This window comes from Xenopus laevis, chromosome 7L, assembly GCF_017654675.1.
Source record: "Xenopus laevis strain J_2021 chromosome 7L, Xenopus_laevis_v10.1, whole genome shotgun sequence".
NCBI lineage: Eukaryota > Metazoa > Chordata > Amphibia > Anura > Pipidae > Xenopus > Xenopus laevis.
In genome coordinates, this window is record NC_054383.1 from 132,875,854 (window position 1) to 132,898,354 (window position 22,501).

Consider the following 22,501-nt stretch of genomic DNA (forward strand, 5'->3'; position numbering starts at 1 on the left):
GCATCTACTTCACCCAATGTGCCCATGGAGCCTATTTTTATGAGCATTAGGCTCAGGTCAAGGCTCAGAGCAATGAGGCAGTACTGTGCACAATCCAATATCAATCTGCACCCACTCACCTGCTGTATAATGGCCATTTTGTTGTCGGTGCAGTTTGCACCCAGCTGAAAACAAATTGTCCCCACAAATTATCTTTAAATTCAAATTCTGGGGGAAATCAATATTACTATGTCATATATTTCAATAAAAACACCATGCTAAGAAAGAACTAACATATTTGTGTCATTTTATTAGAACGTCAAGGTAGGGACTTGGTTGCATCTGCCCATGTGCATATATCTTATAGAGATCAGTCTTTGATAACCATATATTGATATATTTCTCTCTCTTTATATATACTTCTATTTCTCTTACATGCTATATACAGAAAAATAAAACAGGACACCTTCCCAGTATCCACCCATACCTGCTTCAGCTTTTTAGAGAATTAGAGACCAGTCCAGGAAATAGGCCCCGATATTATTGGCCACTCTTCTTCTGCAGAATTATAGGTAACAATTACCTAAATGTTTGCCAATACCGACTGCATCCGTGAGTGGATTAGAGGCTGTACCCACAAGAGGTAATATATATCATTATACTTAAATAACAACATCCAAGAAACACCAAAACCCTTAAAACAAAAGATTCAGTATAAAGGGTCTTATAGAATAGGTCAATTATTGGAGAGTAGAATAACCAGTTTCTGTTGAACCTCAGCTCACATTTAACTGTAATTTAGTAGTTTTAGCTACAGCTTATTCTTAGCAATGACAGGAACTACAATCCCCTGGCTATGGACACCTAACCACTTGTGGAAGGCACTGGACAATGATAAAGAACATTCTATAGCAACAAGGTGGTGGCCACCACTTTCTAAACAAGGCTATAGAGCTGTAGATGTCACCAGGTGCTGACAGAGAACTTTGATACATGTTAATAAAGTACCATTTCCTGACCACAAATCTGGATATTTGGAGGAAACTAGGACTTCCTATATCAACCAGGTAGTAGCTACAGCCGTCCAGACCCTGAAAAAGAAGCTCCAATGACTACCAGGCAGTTCCTACATGTTCTGGTCCTGGCCAATGACTTTTGTATCCCACTAGACACTTGTAAATCCTTCCTATAGTAACCATAAAATTATGGGATTTTAAATTCAACAAAAGCTGGACATTTTTTTGAAGGAATACAGTGGGCATCCTTTTCTGAATAATTACAGGTAGATGTTTAAAATTGTTGGTTGTCTCTTGTTGAATGTTGTGTTGGAGACCTAATGTGGTCTGTTTTGGGGGTCACTGCCTGCCGTTCTCTGCTTCTCTATCTGCTTTTTGTTCCAGTGTATCTCCGTCTCTGTGTATTGGAAAAGGGATATTGGGGATTGTGTGGTTCTCTAAATCAGTCTTTTGGGGAGGTTTAGAGATGGAAGCTCTGTGTGCATGGAGGTAATGGGGGGGTTCACGCAGGAATGTCATACATGCATGTAACACGCTATCTGCATCGTTGTGAAAAGAGGTCATATTCCTTTCCATCCCTTCCCCTCAGTTCTTCATGGAGGATCTAGAGACAGGATCCAGCAGCATGTGGTAGGGTTAAGGAACAAAGGAACTATACACTTCCAGCTGGGGCTGTGAATGAAAGAGTGAGACATTGAGAAAAAAGAAATTATTATTATTAATGTATTTATAAAACACCAACATATTCTGCAGCGTTGTACAATAAATGAGTTAAGAGCTCAGGGTTGAGAAAGAAAGATAGATTTGAATTTGATGAATTGGACAAGAAAGGAAGTATAGCAAATATCTGGCTTAGGACAGAGCCTTGTAGGACCCCAATAGAGAGAAGATGATACTCCATGTAGGAGACAGTGAGGTCAGAAAACCACGATATGAAAGAATTATAAGACTGGAGGAGGAGAGGGGGATCCTCAGTGCCAGAAGCAGCTGAGAGATCTAAAAGTATTAGCAGTAAAAAGTTGTTTTGGCTTTAGCTGGTAACAGATTGTTAGTTATACAGTTTAGTGCAATCTCAGTGGAGTGTTGTGGTCTAAAGCCAGATATACAAATAATGTAGCACTACCACACAGTTACTTACTTTGGGATTGTCGTCCGTTAGTCTGAGCACCACTGTGGAAGAGACAGATAAAGTGTAAGGGACACACACACAATAATGGGTCAGAAAAACAAATACAAGTAGCATTAATATTCATTTTACCTATCATATTCTAGGACCACAAATAACCTTATAAATATTGCTTAGTGATGTCATGTGTTAAAAACCCTAATAATACACGATACTCGTGAAGCATTGTGCCTTTATATGGCCACAGGACCCCTCAATGACTTCTAATATCCTTATCATTTACAGTAGGGGGTACACTATCCCTTATAATACATGAGTGATACTCAGAGTTCCCTGTATAACTCAGTCTGCAGCCTTGTGCCTTTATATGGTCACAGAACAACCCCTCAGTAACTTCTAATATCCTTATCATTTACAGTAGGGGGTACATTATCCCTTATAATACATGAGTGATACTCAGAGTTCCCTGTATAACTCAGCCTGCAGCCTTGTGCCTTTATATGGTCACAGAACAACCCCTCAGTAACTTCTAATATCCTTATCATTTACAGTAGGGGGTACATTATCCCTTATAATACATGAGTGATACTCAGAGTTCCCTGTATAACTCAGCCTGCAGCCTTGTGTCTTTATATGGTCACAGAACAACCCCTCAGTGACTTCTAATATCCTTATCATTTACAGTAGGGGGTACATTATCCCTTATAATACATGAGTGATACTCAGAGTTCCCTGTATAACTCAGCCTGCAGCCTTGTGCCTTTATATGGTCACAGAACAACCCCTCAGTGACTTCTAATATCCTTATCATTTACAGTAGGGGGTACATTATCCCTTATAATACATGAGTGATACTCAGAGTTTCCTGTATAACTCCTGTGACTTGACTTTACTTTCAGTGACTTCTAATATTCTTAGAATTTATAGTTAGATTATATTATAAACAATTCTCATAATAATACTAATAATAATAATGCAGTCTTTCATTAATAGAGATACCAACACAATTCTATCATTATAGTAAAGCTTCAGTATCACTTTAAAAATAATGTTTTTTTTCTGTCTTCACAAAACAGCAGTGAATCAGACATGCAGGCAGGTATGTATACTGTTCTTAAAGGTATATTTTTTTGCCATTTTCTATGGCTTTAAAATTGACACTGCTGTGATTTTGTTGCTGGAATAAAAAAGGGATATTTTAAGAATAAGCTCATCCCCAGCTCTCTGGATGGAAGGAAGTCATGCAGGGCGAGTACTCACTAGGAGCAACAAACAAAGCTGGCAAAAACCTGTTATATAGTGTCAATGCCCATACACCATTCAATAGTGAAAGCCCAGGAATGGCATTGAATTGTCCCAGAGGGCACTGGCCATGGGGGGCTATTACCGATCTGAACAGATATAGCCTTGAGTCTCATAAAAGAGCCAGAGGGTAAGGGAGGAAGGATCACTAATATATATACTTACTCTGGATTCCTCTTTTTGCATTTAAATTTGTTACCTGCATAAGAAAAAGAGAAGAGAGATCATTAGAAGTGTCCGATTGGGAATCGCATTAGACATCAGAACTAATTTGTGAGTATAGTATAGTGCAGGGATCCCCAACCTTTTGAACCCGTGAGCCACATTCAGAAGTAAAAGGAGTTGGGGAGCAACAGAAGCATGAAAAATGTTCTTGGGGTGCCAAATAAGGGCTGTGATTGGCCATTTAGTAGCCCTTATAAGGATTGTAAACCTACATTGAGGCTTTGTTTGACAGTGCACCTGGTTTTTATACAACCAAAACTTGCCTCCAAGCCAGGAATTCAAAAATAAGCACCTGTTTTGAGGCCACTGGGAGCAACATCCAAGGGGTACCAGAGCTACTGGTTGGGGACCACTGGTATAGTGTATTGTGGGTTGCTTATAAATTGGATAATAACAGAAAGAAGATTCCTATTTTAGCATCTGTGTAAATTTAATATGTGTTATAAATGATCAGAAGAACATGGACAGAGAGAACACTAAGGGAGTTATTTATCAACGGTTGAATTGTTCTTTCTACAAAAAATGACAGCTTTCAGGGGTAATTTTTCAAGTTTTTTTTTAAAAATGTATTATACCCCGAACTTCAAAACAACTCAAAGCCGAAAATGCACCATCTACAACCTGTCAGGGTCATATAGAAATCAGTGGCAGAGGTCCCTTGAGCCATTTGAAGATGTTGATAGCCTTCATGATGTTTTCATGAAGTTTTTTGCGTTGGGTTTCACTCGAAAACCTGATCAATTTGAGTTTTCAGGTTTCGCAACTCAAATTCACTGATTTGAGTTTTTTACATTCGAGTTTTTTCTTAAATTAAAAGGTCTAAAAAAGCTCTAAAATTCGACCTTATATAGCCCCCTAAATGAGGGTGCAGTTCTGTTCTTTGAGGTGTAGGGTTTCAATCACAACTGATCTGTAACGTGAGAGAGGACTACTTATAGCAGTAACTAAACTTTTTGCCACAATTCTGTTCTTCAGGGATGGGGTTTAGATCAGAATGGAAAAGGCACATGAGAGAATACACTTGCTGGAAGTGGCTTACATTTTTGGCACAATTTTGTTCTACAGGGGTGACATCAAGACCAGTACAGGGTTGGCACATTATAAAAAACAAACTCAAAGCAACTCAATTTATTCGGACAATTATGTTCCTTGGGGGTGGGATTAAAGTGCAAACATGCTGGAATAGAACACTTACTCAGAGCAATGATGATCCCCAAACTGAACATGACAATGGCGAGAATAAGACCAGTCATCCGCACTGTATCGTAATCTTAATCAAAACAGAAATTGTGTCATTCTATAAGATAATGAAACTCTTCATGGGGTATTGCCTTAAAGGGCATGGAAAGGCAAAAAAATAAAATCCCATTTTTGCTTTCTTTAATGAAAAAGAAATCTATCTCCAATATACTTTAATTTAAAGATGTGTACAGTTTTTATAAGAAACCTGACTGTATGCAGTGAAATTCTCCCTTGATTTACTGCTGTGGATAGGAATTGTCAGACGGTCCCTAACTGCTCTGCAGGGAAACAATCATACTTATGAACAGCAGGGGGAGCCCCCGCCTTACTTCCGAGCCATGCAGAACTCAAGCAGCTTTGTTTATGACGATCCCTAAGCAGCCCATGGTGGTGACTCCCTGTAGCCAACTTTGAAAGCATAAATTATTTGTTTGATTAGGCTTGTGGTGCAGTAAGTTCATGTTTATGTTTAGTATACAAAATACAGCATTTCTAGCCTTATTCTATTTTAGACTTTACATGCCCTTTAAGGACAATTCTCTCCTGTTTAGTGCTTTTATAGAATATAATTCTTCCTAATTTACCAACACATATTTAGCAGCAGTGCAGTAAACTGTTTAGCATGCCTTAATCAGTCTACAGTCTAGTTAGTAGTAATTAAAGTGCAAAAGGAAATTCCCACTGGGCTTCTACAACATCTGGATTTCCCACTAGAGGTCTCCATATAATTTCTTAAGGATCCGTGATATCTTTTTTATTATTTTATTACTGGAAATAAAATTATGAAGGCAAAGTTGCTGTTGCCCTCTATAGAAAAACCGTAAAGCTATTCCAGAATATTACTTACCATAACGGAAGGGATCCTTATCTCCGTATATGCTGGCTACAGAGAGAGAGATACAGTGTAAAATATATCTGATCCATGGACCCAACCTTCTACATTCCTCCAGCCAACATGATATTAAAAAAAGACGTATTAAGCAGTTAAAGGCTCAAATCTATATATTTTATTGTAAAGAAGAATCGCTCATTTAACACAATTCCTAATTATTATGATTAGCCTGTAGGGGACAGTGTTGCTCCCATGATGCTATTCAGATGCCCCACTAACATTTAGCAAGGGAGATTACTCAGGGCAGTGAGGCAGATTTGTATTCTGATTTGGTGTTAGGGGAAATGCCCCTGGGTATGAATACCCAATATCAGTTGGCAGATATATAGAAACATTGGGGTAACAGTCACCCTGCTATAGTTCCAGGGGTACCCAGGGCACAAATAAGCACTCACCCCAAATCTCCCCCTAACTGACCTTCAGACTGGGCCCCATTAGCTCATAACAAGGTTACAGATATATAGAAACATTGGGGTGTCACCCTGCTATAGTTCCAGGGGTACCCAGGACACAAATAAGCACTCACCCCAAATCTCCCCCTAACTGACCTTCAGACTGGGCCCCCTTAGCTCATAACAAGGTTACAGATATATAGAAACATTGGGGTAACAGTCACCCTGTTATAGTTCCAGGGGTACCCAGGGTACAAATAAGCACTCACCCCAAATCTCCCCCTAACTGGCCTTCAGGCTGGGCCCCCTTAGCTCATAACAAGGTTACAGATATATAGAAACATTGGGGTAACAGTCACCCTGCTATAGTTCCAGGGGTACCCAAGGTACAAATAAGCACTCACCCCAAATCTCCCCCTAACTGACCTTCAGGCTGGGCCCCCTTAGCTCATAACAAGGTTACAGATATATAGAAACATTGGGGTAACACAGTCATTAACAATCAGTCTTCTCTGACAATATTCTTTTCCCCGTTAGGGTATGTAGCATTAGTCAGTATTGTTATTATTATAATTTGAAGTGTTATGTCTCAGGGTTGGCTGAGGACACAGAAGCCTGTAAGGTAATATAAAGCCTGCTGGGAAATAAACACAATTTAATGATATATAAATAACCAATTATAACTGATACAAACACTGCTTGGGTGATTGCTTTATAAAGGGGTGACACAGTGACAGTCTGTTTCTGTTGGTGATAAAGAATAAAAGCATTGAGAGTGTGGGGGTGGTGGGGGAGACTCTCTCCTACTATTAATATCAATGAGAAATGATTTTATAATAGTGAGAGCAAAGGTTGGAGTTGCCATGCTTTTTATAAAATCTGACTCAGTACATTCCCATGTGCTTCCCCCGCGGGTTCCTATTGCTCAGCACTAAGCCTTTTAACAGAGACACTATTTCAAGGTCACATTAAAGTGTCACTTAGCAAAGGCCTGAGGGTTCCAGTAGGAAATAGTATTGTGCATCCTCCACAAGTAAATATTTAATAGGTATTTGAAGACATTTACAAATTGGGGATCTGATAATGCTCCGACCATAACAAAGTGTCAATGAAATATTCATTTTACTCGAATTTTCCTCTTCTCCCTCTTTAATAAACAAGGTTGTGCAAAGGGGAAATGAGCAGAGAAAGAGGCTGGTACTGATCTCTGAGAGACTGAGGGAGAAATTGTATTCTGTACAGCTGGAGGGAGGCTCAGATGATGGATATGGGAAGCTAAAACTGGCAGGGAGGCTCAGAAGATGAATTTGGGAATTTAAGGCTTGAGGGAGGCTCAGAGGATGAATATGGGAAGCTAAGGCTGGAGGGAGGTTTAGATGATGAATATGGGAAGCTAAGACTGGAGGGAGGCTCAGAGGATGGATATGGGAAGCTATGGCTGGCAGAGAGGCTCATAGGATGAATATGGGAAGCTAAGGCTGGAGGGAGGCTCAGATGTTGAATATGGGAAGCTAAGGCTGGAGGGAGGTTTAGAGGATGAATATGGGAAGCTAAGACTGGCAGGGAGGCTCAGAGGATGAATATGGGAAGCTAAGACTGGAGGGAGGCTCAGATGTTGAATATGGGAAGCTAAGGCTGGAGGGAGGTTTAGAGGATGAATATGGGAAGCTACGACTGGCAGGGAGGCTCAGAGGATGAATATGGGAAGCTAAGACTGGAGGGAGGCTCAGAGGATGGATATGGGAAGCTAAGACTGGAAGGAAGCTCAGAGGATGAAAATGGGAAGCTAAGGCTGGAGGGAGGCTCAGATAATGAATATGGGAAGCTAAGGCTGGAGGGAGGTTTAGAGGATGAATATGGGAAGCTAAGACTGGAGGGAGGCTCAGAGGATGGATATGGGAAGCTAAGGCTGGAGGGAGGCTCAGATGATGAATATTGGAAGCTAAGGCTGGAGGGAGGTTTGGAGGATGAATATGGGAAGCTAAGACGGGAGGGAGGCTCAGAGGATGGATATGGGAAGCTAAGGCTGGCAGAGAGGCTCATAGGATGAATATGGGAAGCTAAGGCTGGAGGGAGGCTCAGATGATGAATATTGGAAGCTAAGGCTGGAGGGAGGTTTGGAGGATGAATATGGGAAGCTAAGACGGGAGGGAGGCTCAGAGGATGGATATGGGAAGCTAAGACTGGAAGGAAGCTCAGAGGATGAATATGGGAAGCTAAGACGGGAGGGAGGCTAAGAGGATGAATATGGGAAGCTAAGACTGGCAGGGAGGCTCAGATAATGAATATGGGAAGTTAAGGTTGGAGGGAGGCTCAGAGAGTGGATATGGGAAGCTAAGAAACCCGGTGAGAATACCAAAATACCAGTGTTACTGCATTATTTATGTATTTATATTCTCATGTTGCTAAATGTAAAATTGTTTCTGCTTTTGCCCCCCAGATGTTCTGAAGAGGTTAAGAACTCAGCTTGTATTTTCAGCTCAGTGTAAGCTGCCGTTTTCTCAGGGAGACTGTCCATGAGAGAATTTCTTATCTCCCACAAGGCACCTTTTGTGTTATAATCTCCTTATTATAATAATAATGGTGGGGGGTAGCTTTGTGCCTTGAGAGACATGCTACACTGGGGATGTAATATCAGTCGCACAATCACCCACTGCTCGAACCTTTATGCACCTTTTCTAATAGACTGGAAAGAAAGATTTCATGATATACAGTAAGTCCCAGTGTCAGTTCTGCCTCATGAGATAGTCATAGGTATTCCCTGTACTAATCACAGTTCAGCAGGAACAGCCCTCAAGGTGTGCTCATTGCCTGTACAGGTTGTTACTTTACATTTATTCCAGGGGAGATTTAACATAATCCACTCCAGCATAAATATTCCCCTATATAAGCACAATTCAGCAGGAACAGCCCCCTAAGTTAAAGCTAAAATGCTTGGAGCATAGTTTGAAAAGTCTGATATCTACAAATACAACCCTGAAGGGCCACATTGATTATAGGTCTTTAATTTAGTTTAATGATCCTAAGGATAAGAAAGATTTGGGGGGAATAGAGGGCAAGCAACCCCTTATGTACTGCACCCTTATTAGTAACACTGTCTATATTTAGTAGAGCTCAGGATCAGATCCCCATCTCTGTTGCACTTCTGTTTGCCAAGAGCACTCAGCAGCCAGAAAGTAATAATTCATCTATTTTAGCTCAACAGACTTAAAGGTTGCTGCAATCAATAGGTGTAGTGGGGCTTGTGGGATATAACAAATATAAAAATAAACCCTGGCTGGTAACAGGGAGGAACAGCCTTGTGATATATATATATATATGTATATATTAATATTAGGGTTGCACCCAATTCACTATTTGGGATTTGGCTGAATCCCTCGTGAAGGATTCAGTCGAATACCAAACTGAATCCAAATCCTAATTTGCAAATGCAAAACGGGAACGAAAAAAGTGGAAATTTTTTTTTTTACTTTTTGTGATGAAAAGTCAGTGATTTCCCTTCTAATTGACATTTGCAAATTAGGCTTTGGATTCGGTTTGGCCAGGCACAAGGATTTGGTCGAATCTGAATCCTGCTGAAAAAGACCGAATTCTGAATCAAATTCTGAACCAAATCCTTGATTCTGTGCATCATTAATTTCTATATCCATCCAGTCTCTACACAGTATAGCAGTAATGACTGGTAAACTATTGTTTAGTGCAGGGCTATGCCAACCTCTAATTTCTTGTGTGGGCAGTGGATTGAAATCCTTCATAGGAATATCAAGGTCTGTATGAAGGTGTCTGGAGAGTGACCATAAGGGCAGTGGTGGGACAGCGAACGAGGAATCAGATTTACACAGGATCTTCCTCTGCTTTATCCAATCCGCTGGAATTGATATATGAATGGGTGTGTGGGGGGGGAATGTTACAGATCAAGTTTTTAATACATTGTATCCTTTACTCATTGTAATCAGGTCTTCTAGACAAAGATCTATTTATCAGTGACCCAGTGGAACCTCCGGGAGTAAATGATCCCAGGTCGACCCAAAGCAGAAGAAATTTGTCGTCCGTATCTGTCTATGACACTTACCCGGCTCATGTCTGGCTTTTGCTCCTCCATTATTTTATTTCCATAAAATTCACCTCCTTTGTTCTCACATACATTTGCTTGAGCTCTTTCCAAACATCTGCCTAATAAACATTCTTTCTCTAATACTTTGCTGATTTTTACATGGACCCATGCACCCTGCCCTTGCTTCTGTTCCCTGCTTCCATGTCCTGCATCTCCTACAGCTTTCTCCATGAAACTACCATGTCCTGCTCTTCTCTTTCCAACTGCTCTCTCCACAGCTTCTGTTCCCCAGTCCCTGGTGCTTCTCTTCCCCAGTTCCTGCCGATTCTCTTCCCCAGTCCCCGTCGCTTCTCTTCCCCAGTTCCCATCGCTTCTCTTCCCCAGTCCCCGCCACTTCTCTTCCCCAGTCCCCGCTGCTTCTCTTCCCCAGTTCCCATCGCTTCTCTTCCCCAGTCCCCGCCACTTCTCTTCCCCAGTCCCCGCTGCTTCTCTTCCCCAGTTCCCACTGCTTCTCTTCCCCTGTCCCTGCTGTTTCTCTTCCCCAGTCCCCGCCGCTTCTCTTCCCCTGTCCCTGCTGTTTCTCTTTCCCAGTTCCTGCTGTTTCTCTTCTCCAGTCCCCGCCACTTCTCTTCCCGCCAATTCTCTTCCCCAGTCCCCGCCACTTCTCTTCCCCAGTCCCGCCGCTTCTCTTCCCCAGTTCCCACCGCTTCTCTTCCCCAGTCCCCATCACTTCTCTTCCCCAGTTCACGCCACTTCTCTTCCCCAGTTCCCACCGCTTCTCTTCCCCAGTCCCCGCCGCTTCTCTTCCCCTGTCCCTACTGTTTCTCTTCCACAGTCCCTGCCGCTTCTCTTCCCCTGTCCCTGCTGTTTCTCTTCCTCAGTCCCCGCCGCTTCTCTTCCCCTGTCCCTGATGTTTCTCTTCCCCAGTTCCTGCTGCTTCTCTTCCCCAGTACCCGTCGCTTCTCTTCTCCAGTCCCCGCCACTTCTCTTCCCCAGTCCCCGCCGCTTCTCTTCCCAAGTTCCCACCGCTTCTCTTCCCCAGTCCCCGTCACTTCTCTTCCCCAGTTAACGCCACTTCTCTTCCCTAGTCCCCGCTGCTTCTCTTCCCCAGTTCCCACCGCTTCTCTTCCCCTGTCCCTGCTGTTTCTCTTCCCCAGTCCCTGCCGCTTCTCTTCCCCTGTCAAGGGAATGATCCACTTGTGAATGCAAAGGCATTGTCTGATTTGGCCTCCTAAGTGTGTCTGGAGATACTGATTTAGCAGCTAATGTTGGTCAACCTTCTCTGTCTACTGTTGTATTCTTTCATTTTTGTACTATACTTCTGATTTGAAATTGTTCTGCTCCTGCTTTGGACAAATCCTTAATCCTTTCTGAGAGATTTGGCCAAATACTGAATCGGATCCAAACCTTAATTTGGATATGTCTATCTATCTATCATCTATATATCTATCTATGTAACCATATTAAGATTATTATGTCTGATATATGATCAGTAGCATCTTCTCCCTTCTCTCCATTGCCGGCTCTTTTTTCTTGGTTCTTTCCTCAGCACTTATTTCTTGTACAGTGTAAGTGTGACAGATATTAATAGCTGTATATCTGGGCCAGTGTAAATAATTATCCCCCTCAGCTTCTCCCTCAGTGTCCAATCAGATGCAGACACAGAATAAATATCTTACTCCTCTGCTGTACCCACAGGCTTGTGTTCATTAACAAATCTTGCATCTTTCTTAATGAAGTCATTAGCCCTCCCCCGCGCCTCACTCATTGTGGAAATTAAGCTGTAGTGGATCTATCAATGGGCAGGTATTGGTTTAGGCCAGTTAATTGGATTGCACGTTAGCAATGCAATCATCTAGAAAGCAACAGTTGCTAGGCGATTGACCATTAGAGATAATCAAGAGGGTGGCAATAGCAGGTATAGTAGGGAGAGATGGTGCCTATAGTAAAAGTGGGATAATAGTCTCTGGGAAGGGAGTGTGACTGTGGGATAGCAGGTATAGTAGAGAGAGATGCTGCCTATAGTAACAGTGGATAATAGTCTCTGGGAAGGGAGTGTGACTGTGGGATAGCAGGTATAGTAGTGAGAGATGGTGCCTATAGTAACAGTGGGATAATAGTCTCTGGGAAGGGAGTGTGACTGTGGGATAGCAGGTATAGTAGGGAGAGATGGTGTCTATAGTAACAGTGGGATAATAGTCTCTGGGAAGGGAGTGTGACTGTGGGATAGCAGGTATAGTAGGGAGAGATGGTGTCTATAGTAACAGTGGGATAATAGTCTCTGGGAAGGGAGTGTGACTGTGGGATAGCAGGTATAGTAGGGAGAGATGGTGTCTATAGTAACAGTGGATAATAGTCTCTGGGAAGGGAGTGTGACTGTGGGATAGCAGGTATAGTAGAGAGAGATGGTGCCTATAGTAACAGTGGATAATAGTCTCTGGGAAGGGAGTGTGACTGTGGGATAGCAGGTATAATAGGGAGAGATGGTGCCTATAGTAACAGTGGATAATAGTCTCTGGGAAGGGAGTGTGACTGTGGGATAGCAGGTATAGTAGGGAGAGATGGTGCCTATAGTAACAGTGGGATAATAGTCTCTGGGAAGGGAGTGTGACTGTGGGATAGCAGGTATAGTAGGGAGAGATGGTGCCTATAGTAACAGTGGATAATAGTCTCTGGGAAGGGAGTGTGACTGTGGGATAGCAGGTATAGTAGGGAGAGATGGTGTCTATAGTAACAGTGGATTATAGTCTCTGGGAAGGGAGTGTGACTGTGGGATAGCAGGTATAGTAGGGAGAGATGGTGCCTATAGTAACAGTGGATAATAGTCTCTGGGAAGGGAGTGTGACTGTGGGATAGCAGGTATAGTAGGGAGAGATGGTGTCTATAGTAACAGTGGATAATAGTCTCTGGGAAGGGAGTGTGACTGTGGGATAGCAGGTATAGTAGAGAGAGATGGTGCCTATAGTAACAGTGGATAATAGTCTCTGGAAGGGAGTGTGACTGTGGGATAGCAGGTATAGTAGGGAGAGATGGTGCCTATAGTAACAGTGGATAGTAGTCTCTGGGAAGGGAGTGTGACTGTGGGATAGCAGGTATAGTAGGGAGAGATGGTGTCTATAGTAACAGTGGGATAATAGTTTCTGGGAAGGGAGTATGACTGTGGGATAGTAGGTATAGTAGTGAGAGATGGTGTCTATAGTAACAGTGGGATAATAGTCTCTGGGAAGGGAGTGTGACTGTGGGATAGCAGGTATAGTAGGGAGAGATGGTGTCTATAGTAACAGTGGGATAATAGTCTCTGGGAAGGGAGTGTGACTGTGGGATAGCAGGTATAGTAGGGAGAGATGGTGTCTATAGTAACAGTGGGATAATAGTCTCTGGGAAGCGAGTGTGGCTGTGAGATAGCAGGTATAGTAGGGAGAGATGGTGTCTATAGTAACAGTGGGATAATAGTCTCTGGGAAGGGAGTGTGTCTGTGGGATAGCAGGTATAGTAGGGAGAGATGGTGTCTATAGTAACAGTGGATAATAGTCTCTGGGAAGGGAGTGTGACTGTGGGATAGCAGGTATAGTAGGGAGAGATGGTGTCTATAGTAACAGTGGGATAATAGTCTCTGGGAAGGGAGTGTGACTGTGGGATAGCAGGTATAGTAGGGAGAGATGGTGTCTATAGTAACAGTGGATAATAGTCTCTGGGAAGGGAGTGTGACTGTGGGATAGCAGGTATAGTAGAGAGAGATGGTGCCTATAGTAACAGTGGATAATAGTCTCTGGGAAGGGAGTGTGACTGTGGGATAGCAGGTATAGTAGAGAGAGATGGTGCCTATAGTAACAGTGGATAATAGTCTCTGGGAAGGGAGTGTGACTGTGGGATAGCAGGTATAGTAGGGAGAGATGGTGTCTATAGTAACAGTGGATTATAGTCTCTGGGAAGGGAGTGTGACTGTGGGATAGCAGGTATAGTAGGGAGAGATGGTGCCTATAGTAACAGTGGATAATAGTCTCTGGGAAGGGAGTGTGACTGTGGGATAGCAGGTATAGTAGGGAGAGATGGTGTCTATAGTAACAGTGGATTATAGTCTCTGGGAAGGGAGTGTGACTGTGGGATAGCAGGTATAGTAGGGAGAGATGGTGCCTATAGTAACAGTGGATAATAGTCTCTGGGAAGGGAGTGTGACTGTGGGATAGCAGGTATAGTAGGGAGAGATGGTGTCTATAGTAACAGTGGATAATAGTCTCTGGGAAGGGAGTGTGACTGTGGGATAGCAGGTATAGTAGAGAGAGATGGTGCCTATAGTAACAGTGGATAATAGTCTCTGGGAAGGGAGTGTGACTGTGGGATAGCAGGTATAGTAGGGAGAGATGGTGCCTATAGTAACAGTGGATAGTAGTCTCTGGGAAGGGAGTGTGACTGTGGGATAGCAGGTATAGTAGGGAGAGATGGTGTCTATAGTAACAGTGGGATAATAGTTTCTGGGAAGGGAGTATGACTGTGGGATAGTAGGTATAGTAGTGAGAGATGGTGTCTATAGTAACAGTGGGATAATAGTCCTCTGGAAGGGAGTGTGACTGTGGGATAGCAGGTATAAGTAGGGAGAGATGGTGTCTATAGTAACAGTGGGATAATAGTCTCTGGGAAGGGAGTGTGACTGTGGGATAGCAGGTATAGTAGGGAGAGATGGTGTCTATAGTAACAGTGGGATAATAGTCTCTGGGAAGCGAGTGTGGCTGTGAGATAGCAGGTATAGTAGGGAGAGATGGTGTCTATAGTAACAGTGGGATAATAGTCTCTGGGAAGGGAGTGTGTCTGTGGGATAGCAGGTATAGTAGGGAGAGATGGTGTCTATAGTAACAGTGGATAATAGTCTCTGGGAAGGGAGTGTGACTGTGGGATAGCAGGTATAGTAGGGAGAGATGGTGTCTATAGTAACAGTGGATAATAGTCTCTGGGAAGGGAGTGTGACTGTGGGATAGCAGGTATAGTAGGGAGAGATGGTGCCTATAGTAACAGTGGATAATAGTCTCTGGGAAGGGAGTGTGACTGTGGATAGCAGGTACAGTATAGTAGGGAGAGATGGTGTCCTATAGTAACAGTGGATAATAGTCTCTGGGAAGGAGTGTGACTGTGGGATAGCAGGTATAGTAGGGAGAGATGGTGCCGTATAGTAATAGTGGATAATAGTCTCTGGGAAGGGAGTGTGACTGTGGGGATAGCAGGTATAGTAGGGAGAGATGGTGCCTATAGTAACAGTGGATAATAGTCTCTGGAAGGGAGTGTGACTGTGGGATAGCAGGTATAGTAGGGAGAGATGGTGTCTATAGTAACAGTGGGATAATAGTCTCTGGGAAGGGAGTGTGACTGTGGGATAGCAGGTATAGTAGGGAGAGATGGTGTCTATAGTAACAGTGGATAATAGTCTCTGGGAAGGGAGTGTGACTGTGGGATAGCAGGTATAGTAGGGAGAGATGGTGCCTATAGTAACAGTGGATAATAGTCTCTGGGAAGGGAGTGTGACTGTGGGATAGCAGGTATAGTAGGGAGAGATGGTCTATAGTAACAGTGGATAATAGTCTCTGGGAAGGGAGTGTGACTGTGGGATAGCAGGTATAGTAGGGGAGAGATGCGTGCCTATAGTAATAGTGGATTAATAGTCTCTGGGAAGGGAGTGTGACTGTGGGATAGCAGGTATAGTAGGGAGAGATGGTGTCTATAGTAACAGTGGATAATAGTCTCTGGGAAGGAGTGTGACTGTGGGATAGCAGTATAGTAGGGAGAGGATGGTGCCTATAGTAACAGTGGATAATAGTCTCTGGGAAGGGAGTGTGACTGTGGGATAGCAGGTATAGTAGGGAAAGATATAGTAGAGTTGTGGAGAATTGATTAAGAACATTATACCTGTATCCTTAGAAAACCTGACAACACATCATTGTTATTGGAGTCTTAGTAGGTGAATCTCATATTCCCCAAGTAAATCTGCCTCTTTTGCTGAGAGGAGGTGTGATCATATAACAGGGTGTGTAGAAGGTAGGTGGGTATGAGTAACAATATATATCAGCCTCATTTGTGGGAGTTGTAGTTCAGTAACAACTAAAGTGCTGCAGGTTGGATAATTGATGGAACTGCATTGAGTATGTGTCTCCCCCACCCGGTCCTTTCCCTAATAAGTAAATCTCTGTTTTTCACACGAGCCAATCACAGCTCGTCTAACAAAGCAAATGAAGTTTAGGAGAAGCCGCATCCCTAAACAAAGAGCAGAGACAGCGTCAGTGTCCTTGAGATACATAGAACAAGTCGTTTCCTATCTAACCAGGTCCCCGCACCACGGACACAGCGAGATACTTGAAAAAAAAGAAGAAAATTGAAATAAAAAGCAGTCATTATAAACAAGCCCACATGTTTTCACTTTTACACCCCACTTGCAACAGCTCTGATTTCCCACCTAGCTAAGGATTCTGGGAGCTGCAGTTCAGCAAACACCAGACACTGGAGTAATATGCGCCCCCACCGCTCCCTTTTTTTTATAATTCTAGGGATATAAAATCTCTTCTCATTCTATCGACCCACTTTCTGCAGATAATCCCATATCTGGCTTGAAATGGCATCTTTATGTAATTTAACTGTTAATAGCCCAGAGGCGGGGTCACTGACTTCATTTATTAATGTACATGGCCTGATTGCATTAAGTGGATCCTAAGTCCCTAAACCTCCCTCCCCCATTCCACTGCAATGCTTTTAATTATGGGTTTTCCATTGGTTATTTTAGCACTTACGTCACGCATGCAATTGCTTTTGCACTACATTTCCCAGCATCCTCCCTATAAGCCATTGGTTGTTGATGGGATGCAGGGAGTCTTAATGCTGCAGTTCACCTACCCCTGCAATAAGTGTGGCTCCCATGAGCCCATGCATTAATTCACATTTAGTAGTGTAAGATATGCAGGACACATGTTCAGCCTGCTGCATGCTTCATTAACCCCCCGCATTTAGTGCCGGAGTGCACTTGCCCATAAGTGTGTGTAGGGATGGGCTCAGCGGATACTCAGCTGGGACACTGCATTGCACCTGCAGTAGGGGTGGTGGGAGTGAAGATCTTAGCGCTTGCTGCAGTGAAGCACTTATGTGGGAGCCGCAGACACTGCCTCCCCCCCTCAACCCCCAGCAGGAGGCAATAAGGCTGGAGATGAAATGGATTCATTAACAACACAGGGAAATAATAATCCTTTGCCATAAACAAGTTATATTAACCCCTTCCGCCCTGCGGGACTGCAGCATCTTAAAGAGAAAAATGACAATGGAGTACCGCAGAGCTGAAAGTCTTCTTTCACTGACACACAGCTACTTAACCCTTCGGCACAATAAAAAAGAGTCAATGAAAAACTGTCTCCACTCCCCACCCAGTGCAGCACCCTTGTAACCCCCTACCTTGTTCAGTCCGCTCAGTTGGTGTAGCCATCCTGGACAATGCAGCAAACTGTGGCACTTAGTTGTGTGTCACTTTGTGTGTCCCAGATGGGCCCGACGGCTGTTGCCTTTGGAATTATGTGCTTGTGTTAGTGGGATAGTGTGTGTGTGTTAGTGTATTGGAATGCAGGAGGGTGCAGGGAGTTGTGGGTATAGGGATGCAAGTTGGAGGGTGCAACTGGGAGAGCACAGTTGTGTGATGCAGTGTGTGTGATGATAGTGTGTATGTGGGTGTATGTGTGTGTATGTGGGTGATACAGGGATGATGATGATGCTGCTGCAGACCTGGAATCTCACAGCTGGGAAAGGTGCATGAGGGGGGGATGCCTATTCTTCATTTATTCTCTATCACTCCCTCTCTCCCAGGGGGCTCTCTAGCAGCCAATCCCAGGCAAGCTCAGACACTGACCGGCATCTGATTGGTGCTGGTCCTCTGAGAGATGCTTTGGGCTTGTTGCGGCTGATTTTGTGCTAGGAGTGCAGAGAAGCTGCGGGGAAGTGCTGCCGTCTGCTCCACATTCCTCCTGCCCCTTATTTATTCTCTTAATTTGGTCTTCACTTGAGTATTACTATATTATTTCTATTTGTTACTTCTTATCTCTAGCTGGGGCTTCCTCTCCAATCATTCTCCTGTCCATTTGCCTCTGTATCTGCACTGCTCTCCCCACACCCTGCAAAGATTCTCCCACATCTGCTTGGTGTCTATAATGTGTTTGTCCTGTGCCCATCCCTTCTAACTACTTCATGCCAGTCCTTCACGAGCAAGTAATTGTCTCACCCCACTGTCTCAAAGAACATCTCATTCCAGTAACTTCAAAAAGCAAGTGTCTTATACCAGTATTCAAGTGCCCCACCCAAGTGTCTCCAGAAGCAAGTCTCCCACACTAGAATAAATAATTCTACTTGTGTAGAAGCAAGCATCCCACCCAAGTACCTCTAGAAACAAGTAGAGAATAATCCAGTAGCACACTGATTATGGTGTGATAAGTGATAAATTGTTTATTTAGCCCACATACATACAAGGTAAGGGCAACGTTTCGGACCCCACTGTGCCCTTTGTCAAGCCTAGTGGTCAAATGCAAACACAGTGTTTTATAGAGTGTACAAATTTCCAGACCAACTAGTAACTTAAACATAAACAATCCATTTTTATTGTTTATGTTTAAGTTACTAGTTGGTCTGGAAATTTTGCTGAGTGCAGACTACTAGATCTGCATATGAATCTCAGGGAGAGCTGAGTACCATGTGCAACAGCAGTCTATAAGCGTCTCAGGTAATACTAGACCACTCTATTGTGTTGCTATATTATTGAGTACACAGATGTATGGACTTATACAAATGGACTTTATCTTTAAATGGACACTTTAAGTATTCTTGTTTCACCTGATTCATAATGATGTCATTTGATGGGGAGGAGTCACAGGCCACTCCCATTGTACACTCTATAAAACACTGTGTTTGCATTTGACCACTAGGCTTGACAAAGGGCCCAGTGGGGTCCGAAACGTTGCCCTTACCTTGTATGTATGTGGGCTAAATAAACAATTTATCACTTATCACACCATAATCAGTGTGCTACTGGATTATTCTCTACATTGTATGCTGGACCTGTTGGGCAGGAAAGGGTCAACCAGATTAAGCACCTGATACCCTACACAGGGTTTACTCGAAGGGTTGAGCACTCCGAACATTGCAAATATTGATTGTTCCTCCAGAAACAAGTGGGCTGCCTTAGTGTCTCCAGAAGCAAGTCTCCCACACTAGAAGAAAGAATTCTACTTGTGTATTTCTAGAAGCATGCATCCCACCCAAGTACCTCCAGAAACAAGTGGCCTGCCTATGTGTCTCCAGAAACAAGTCTCCCACACTAGAAGAAATAATTCCACTTGTGTATTTCCAGAAGCAAGCATCAGATCCTAGTATATCCAGAACTAAGTGCCCTATCCAAGTGTATCCAGAAGCAAGTATCCCACACTAAAATAAAGAATTGCACTTGTGTATTTCCAGAAGCAAGCATCCCACCCAAGTACCTTCAGAAACAAGTTTCCCACACTAGAAGAAAGAATTCCACTTGTGTATTTCCAGAAGCAAGCATCCCATCCTATTATCTCCAGAACTAAGTGCCCTATCCAAGTGTATCCAGAAGCACGTCTCCCACAATAAAATAAAGAATTGCACTTGTGTATTTCCAGAAGCAAGCATCCCACCCAAGTACCTCCAGAAACAAGTTTCCCACACTAGAAGAAAGAATTCCACTTGTGTATTTGCAGAAGCAAGCATCCCACCCAAGTACCTCCAGAAACAAGTTTCCCACACTAGAAGAAAGAATTCCACTTGTGTATTTCCAGAAGCAAACATCCCACCCCAGTATCTCCAGAAACAAGTGGCCTGCATAAGTGTCTCCAGAAACAAGTCTTCCACACTAGAAGAAAGAATTCCACTTACAGTATGTATTTCATGAAGCAAGCATCCCACCCCAGTGTTCCACCCACATATCTCCAGAAACAAGTCTTCCAACAAAGTATCTTCAGAATAAAGTATCCCACATTAGAAGCAAAAATTCTACTCTTGTATTTCACCAGCATATCCAGAAACAAAATGTCCAATACCTTCAGAATTAAGTATGCCACACTAGTATCTCCAGAAGCAAGAATCCCACTGACGTTTCTCTAGAGCCAAGCATCCAACGCCTGTATTTCTAGAATCAAATGTCCCATGCCAGTGTTTACAGAATCCAGATCCCACTCTTGTATCCCAGAAGCAAGTATGACTCCCCAGTATATCCAGAAGCAAGTGGCTCAGCCCAGTATCTTCAAAATCAAACAGCATACCACAATATGTCTCTACTAACTCCACTAGGTCTAGAATCCAGTGTCCCACCCAACTATCTTTAGAAGCATCTCATAGACAGAATATGTCTGTGTAAATGCCTGGAGCAAGTCTTGCCACCAATACAGGGGCTCAGGGCAAATATCATAAATGTCTAAGAAATGGATATACAATGCCATGGGTAAGGGAAGAACACACTAGAGATGCAGTTCCTTTGGGTAACAATGATATACAGCAGATACATGTGGTTTAGTCAGGGGAGTAACAAAGGCACAGCAGACCTGGAGGTTGCTTAGAAAGGTCCCAGACCTGGAGGTTGTTTACAAAGGTACCAGATCTGGATGTTGCTTAGAAAGGTTTCCAGACCTGGAGGTTGCTTAGAAAGGTTCCAGACCTGGAGGTTGCTTAGAAAGGTTCCAGACCTGGATGTTCCTTAGAAAGGTTCCAGACCTGGATGTTGCTTAGAAATGTACCAGACCTGGAGGTTGCTTAGAAAGGTACCAGACCTGGAGGTTGCTTAGAAATGTACCAGACCTGGAAGTTGCTTAGAAAGGTACCAGACCTGGAGTTTGCTTAGAAAGGTACCAGACCTAGAGGTTGTTTAGAAAGGTACCAGATCTGGATGTTGCTTGGAAAGGTTCCAGACCTGGAGGTTGCTTAGAAAGGTTCCAGACCTGGAGTTTGCTTAGAAAGGTTCCAGACCTGGATGTTGCTTAGAAAGGTTCCAGACATGGATGTTGCTTAGACAGACCTGGATGTTGCTTAGAAAGGTTCCAGACCTGGATGTTGCTTAGAAAGGTTCTAGACCTGGAGGTTGCTTAGAAAGGTACCAGACCTGGAGGTTGCTTAGAAAGGTACCAGATTTGGAGGTTGCTTAGAAAGGTTCCAGACCTGGGGTTGCTGAAGGGCTTAAGAGCATATATAGCAAGGGTCAGGAATTTGTACTGATAGCTGATCAACATCAATAGGTGCAAATATTTCCTTTAATTATCCTATAATGATTTTACTCATTAAATTCTATGAACACCATGGGGTTTACCTTGTAAGATACAACCAGGACATTGTGGCTGACAGTCAGCTGATCCAACTATTAGTTGCTTTATTATTGGGATTGGCCACCTAAGAGAATACTCCCAACTCCTGAATGATCCTCACCTGAACAAGCCAGTTCTGTTATGCCACAAGGTGGGATTTATAAACCCCAGGGGCTTATTCTGACAACTAGTGGCCAGTGGCAGCATGACCCAGACATAGGAACTTGTCCCTCTGGGTCTTGTGGTTTGATTGGTCTGTACTGCGCAACAATATTGAGTGCTATCTTATTTTCCAAAAGGGGTGCCAAGTGTAAAATACATTCCCTACAGTGAAACACATGGAAAGCAGAATGAAAACACCAAAATGAGAGGGTAAGTTGTTTGGGAGAAAGAGAGAACTAGGGTCAGACTGGTCTACAAGATCTTCCAGTGGGGCCCAGGTTCCAGTATTATGCCCAGGCCTGGGAGAATTCCCAGCAGTCTATCTTTATTCCCACCAGAAGCCTCAACAAAAACCTATATGTTTCTGTCATATTGGGCCCAGAGCATCATATTCTCAAAGAAACCAAAGTGACGGCTGTGTAATGTGCAGCTGATAAATGGAACAGTCCTGAAATATTTAGAACTCTATATTTCTCTTTCTGTGATACATAATACATAGACTACTCACATTTATAGAGCACTGGGGCCAGGCCCGGACTGACCATCTGTGGATTCGAGCAATTGCCCGACGGGCCGCTTTAAATTTCATTCACGTGGGCCGCCCGCTCTCTCACTCCTAATCCTAATAAGAAACTGTGCTGCAGCGTCTCCGGCTGTTTCCGGAGCCATGCGACACGCCCCTTCTGCTTGCCTTTCAGCAGCAACATCAATATTCCCAGCTGCCGAGGAAATGAACAGGGAGCCATAGTAACGGCTGGAAAGCGGTGTTGGTAGCGACATCTAGAGG

The 22,501-nt window shown here is 43.4% G+C and overlaps 1 protein-coding gene across 2 annotated transcripts; it reads right to left on the reverse strand.

Annotated features, from left to right (window-relative positions):
- Positions 1 to 269: 269 nt before the first annotated feature.
- LOC108696915 (sodium/potassium-transporting ATPase subunit gamma-like) lies at positions 270 to 22,394 on the reverse strand. Of its 2 annotated transcripts, none has more exons than XM_041569779.1 (6): positions 22,223 to 22,394; positions 5,738 to 5,773; positions 4,844 to 4,918; positions 3,589 to 3,622; positions 2,134 to 2,165; positions 270 to 1,667 (listed from the first exon to the last, which is right to left on the reverse strand). In XM_041569779.1, exons 1-6 carry the CDS (start codon positions 22,257 to 22,259, stop codon positions 1,648 to 1,650), a joined length of 234 nt encoding a protein of 77 aa, XP_041425713.1. In that variant the 5' UTR covers positions 22,260 to 22,394; the 3' UTR covers positions 270 to 1,647. The 2 variants fall into 2 exon arrangements, with proteins under 2 accessions (XP_041425713.1, XP_041425714.1); XM_041569780.1 differs by lacking the exon at positions 22,223 to 22,394 and adding an exon at positions 17,651 to 17,980.
- Positions 22,395 to 22,501: the final 107 nt, after the last annotated feature.

What these genes read in the sequence shown, in the direction of transcription:
- LOC108696915 (XM_041569779.1), bottom strand. Translation starts at nt 22,259, where the DNA reads ATGGTCAGTCCGGGCCTGGCCCCAGTGCTCTATAAAT. An exon ending in TAAGGATCCCTTCCGTTATG is followed by an intron (nt 4,919 to 5,737) that starts GTAAGTAATATT and finishes GTTTTGATTAAG; the next exon opens with ATTACGATACAGTGCGGATG. An exon ending in GGGGATCATCATTGCTCTGA is followed by an intron (nt 3,623 to 4,843) that starts GTAAGTGTTCTA and finishes TTTCTTATGCAG; the next exon opens with GTAACAAATTTAAATGCAAA.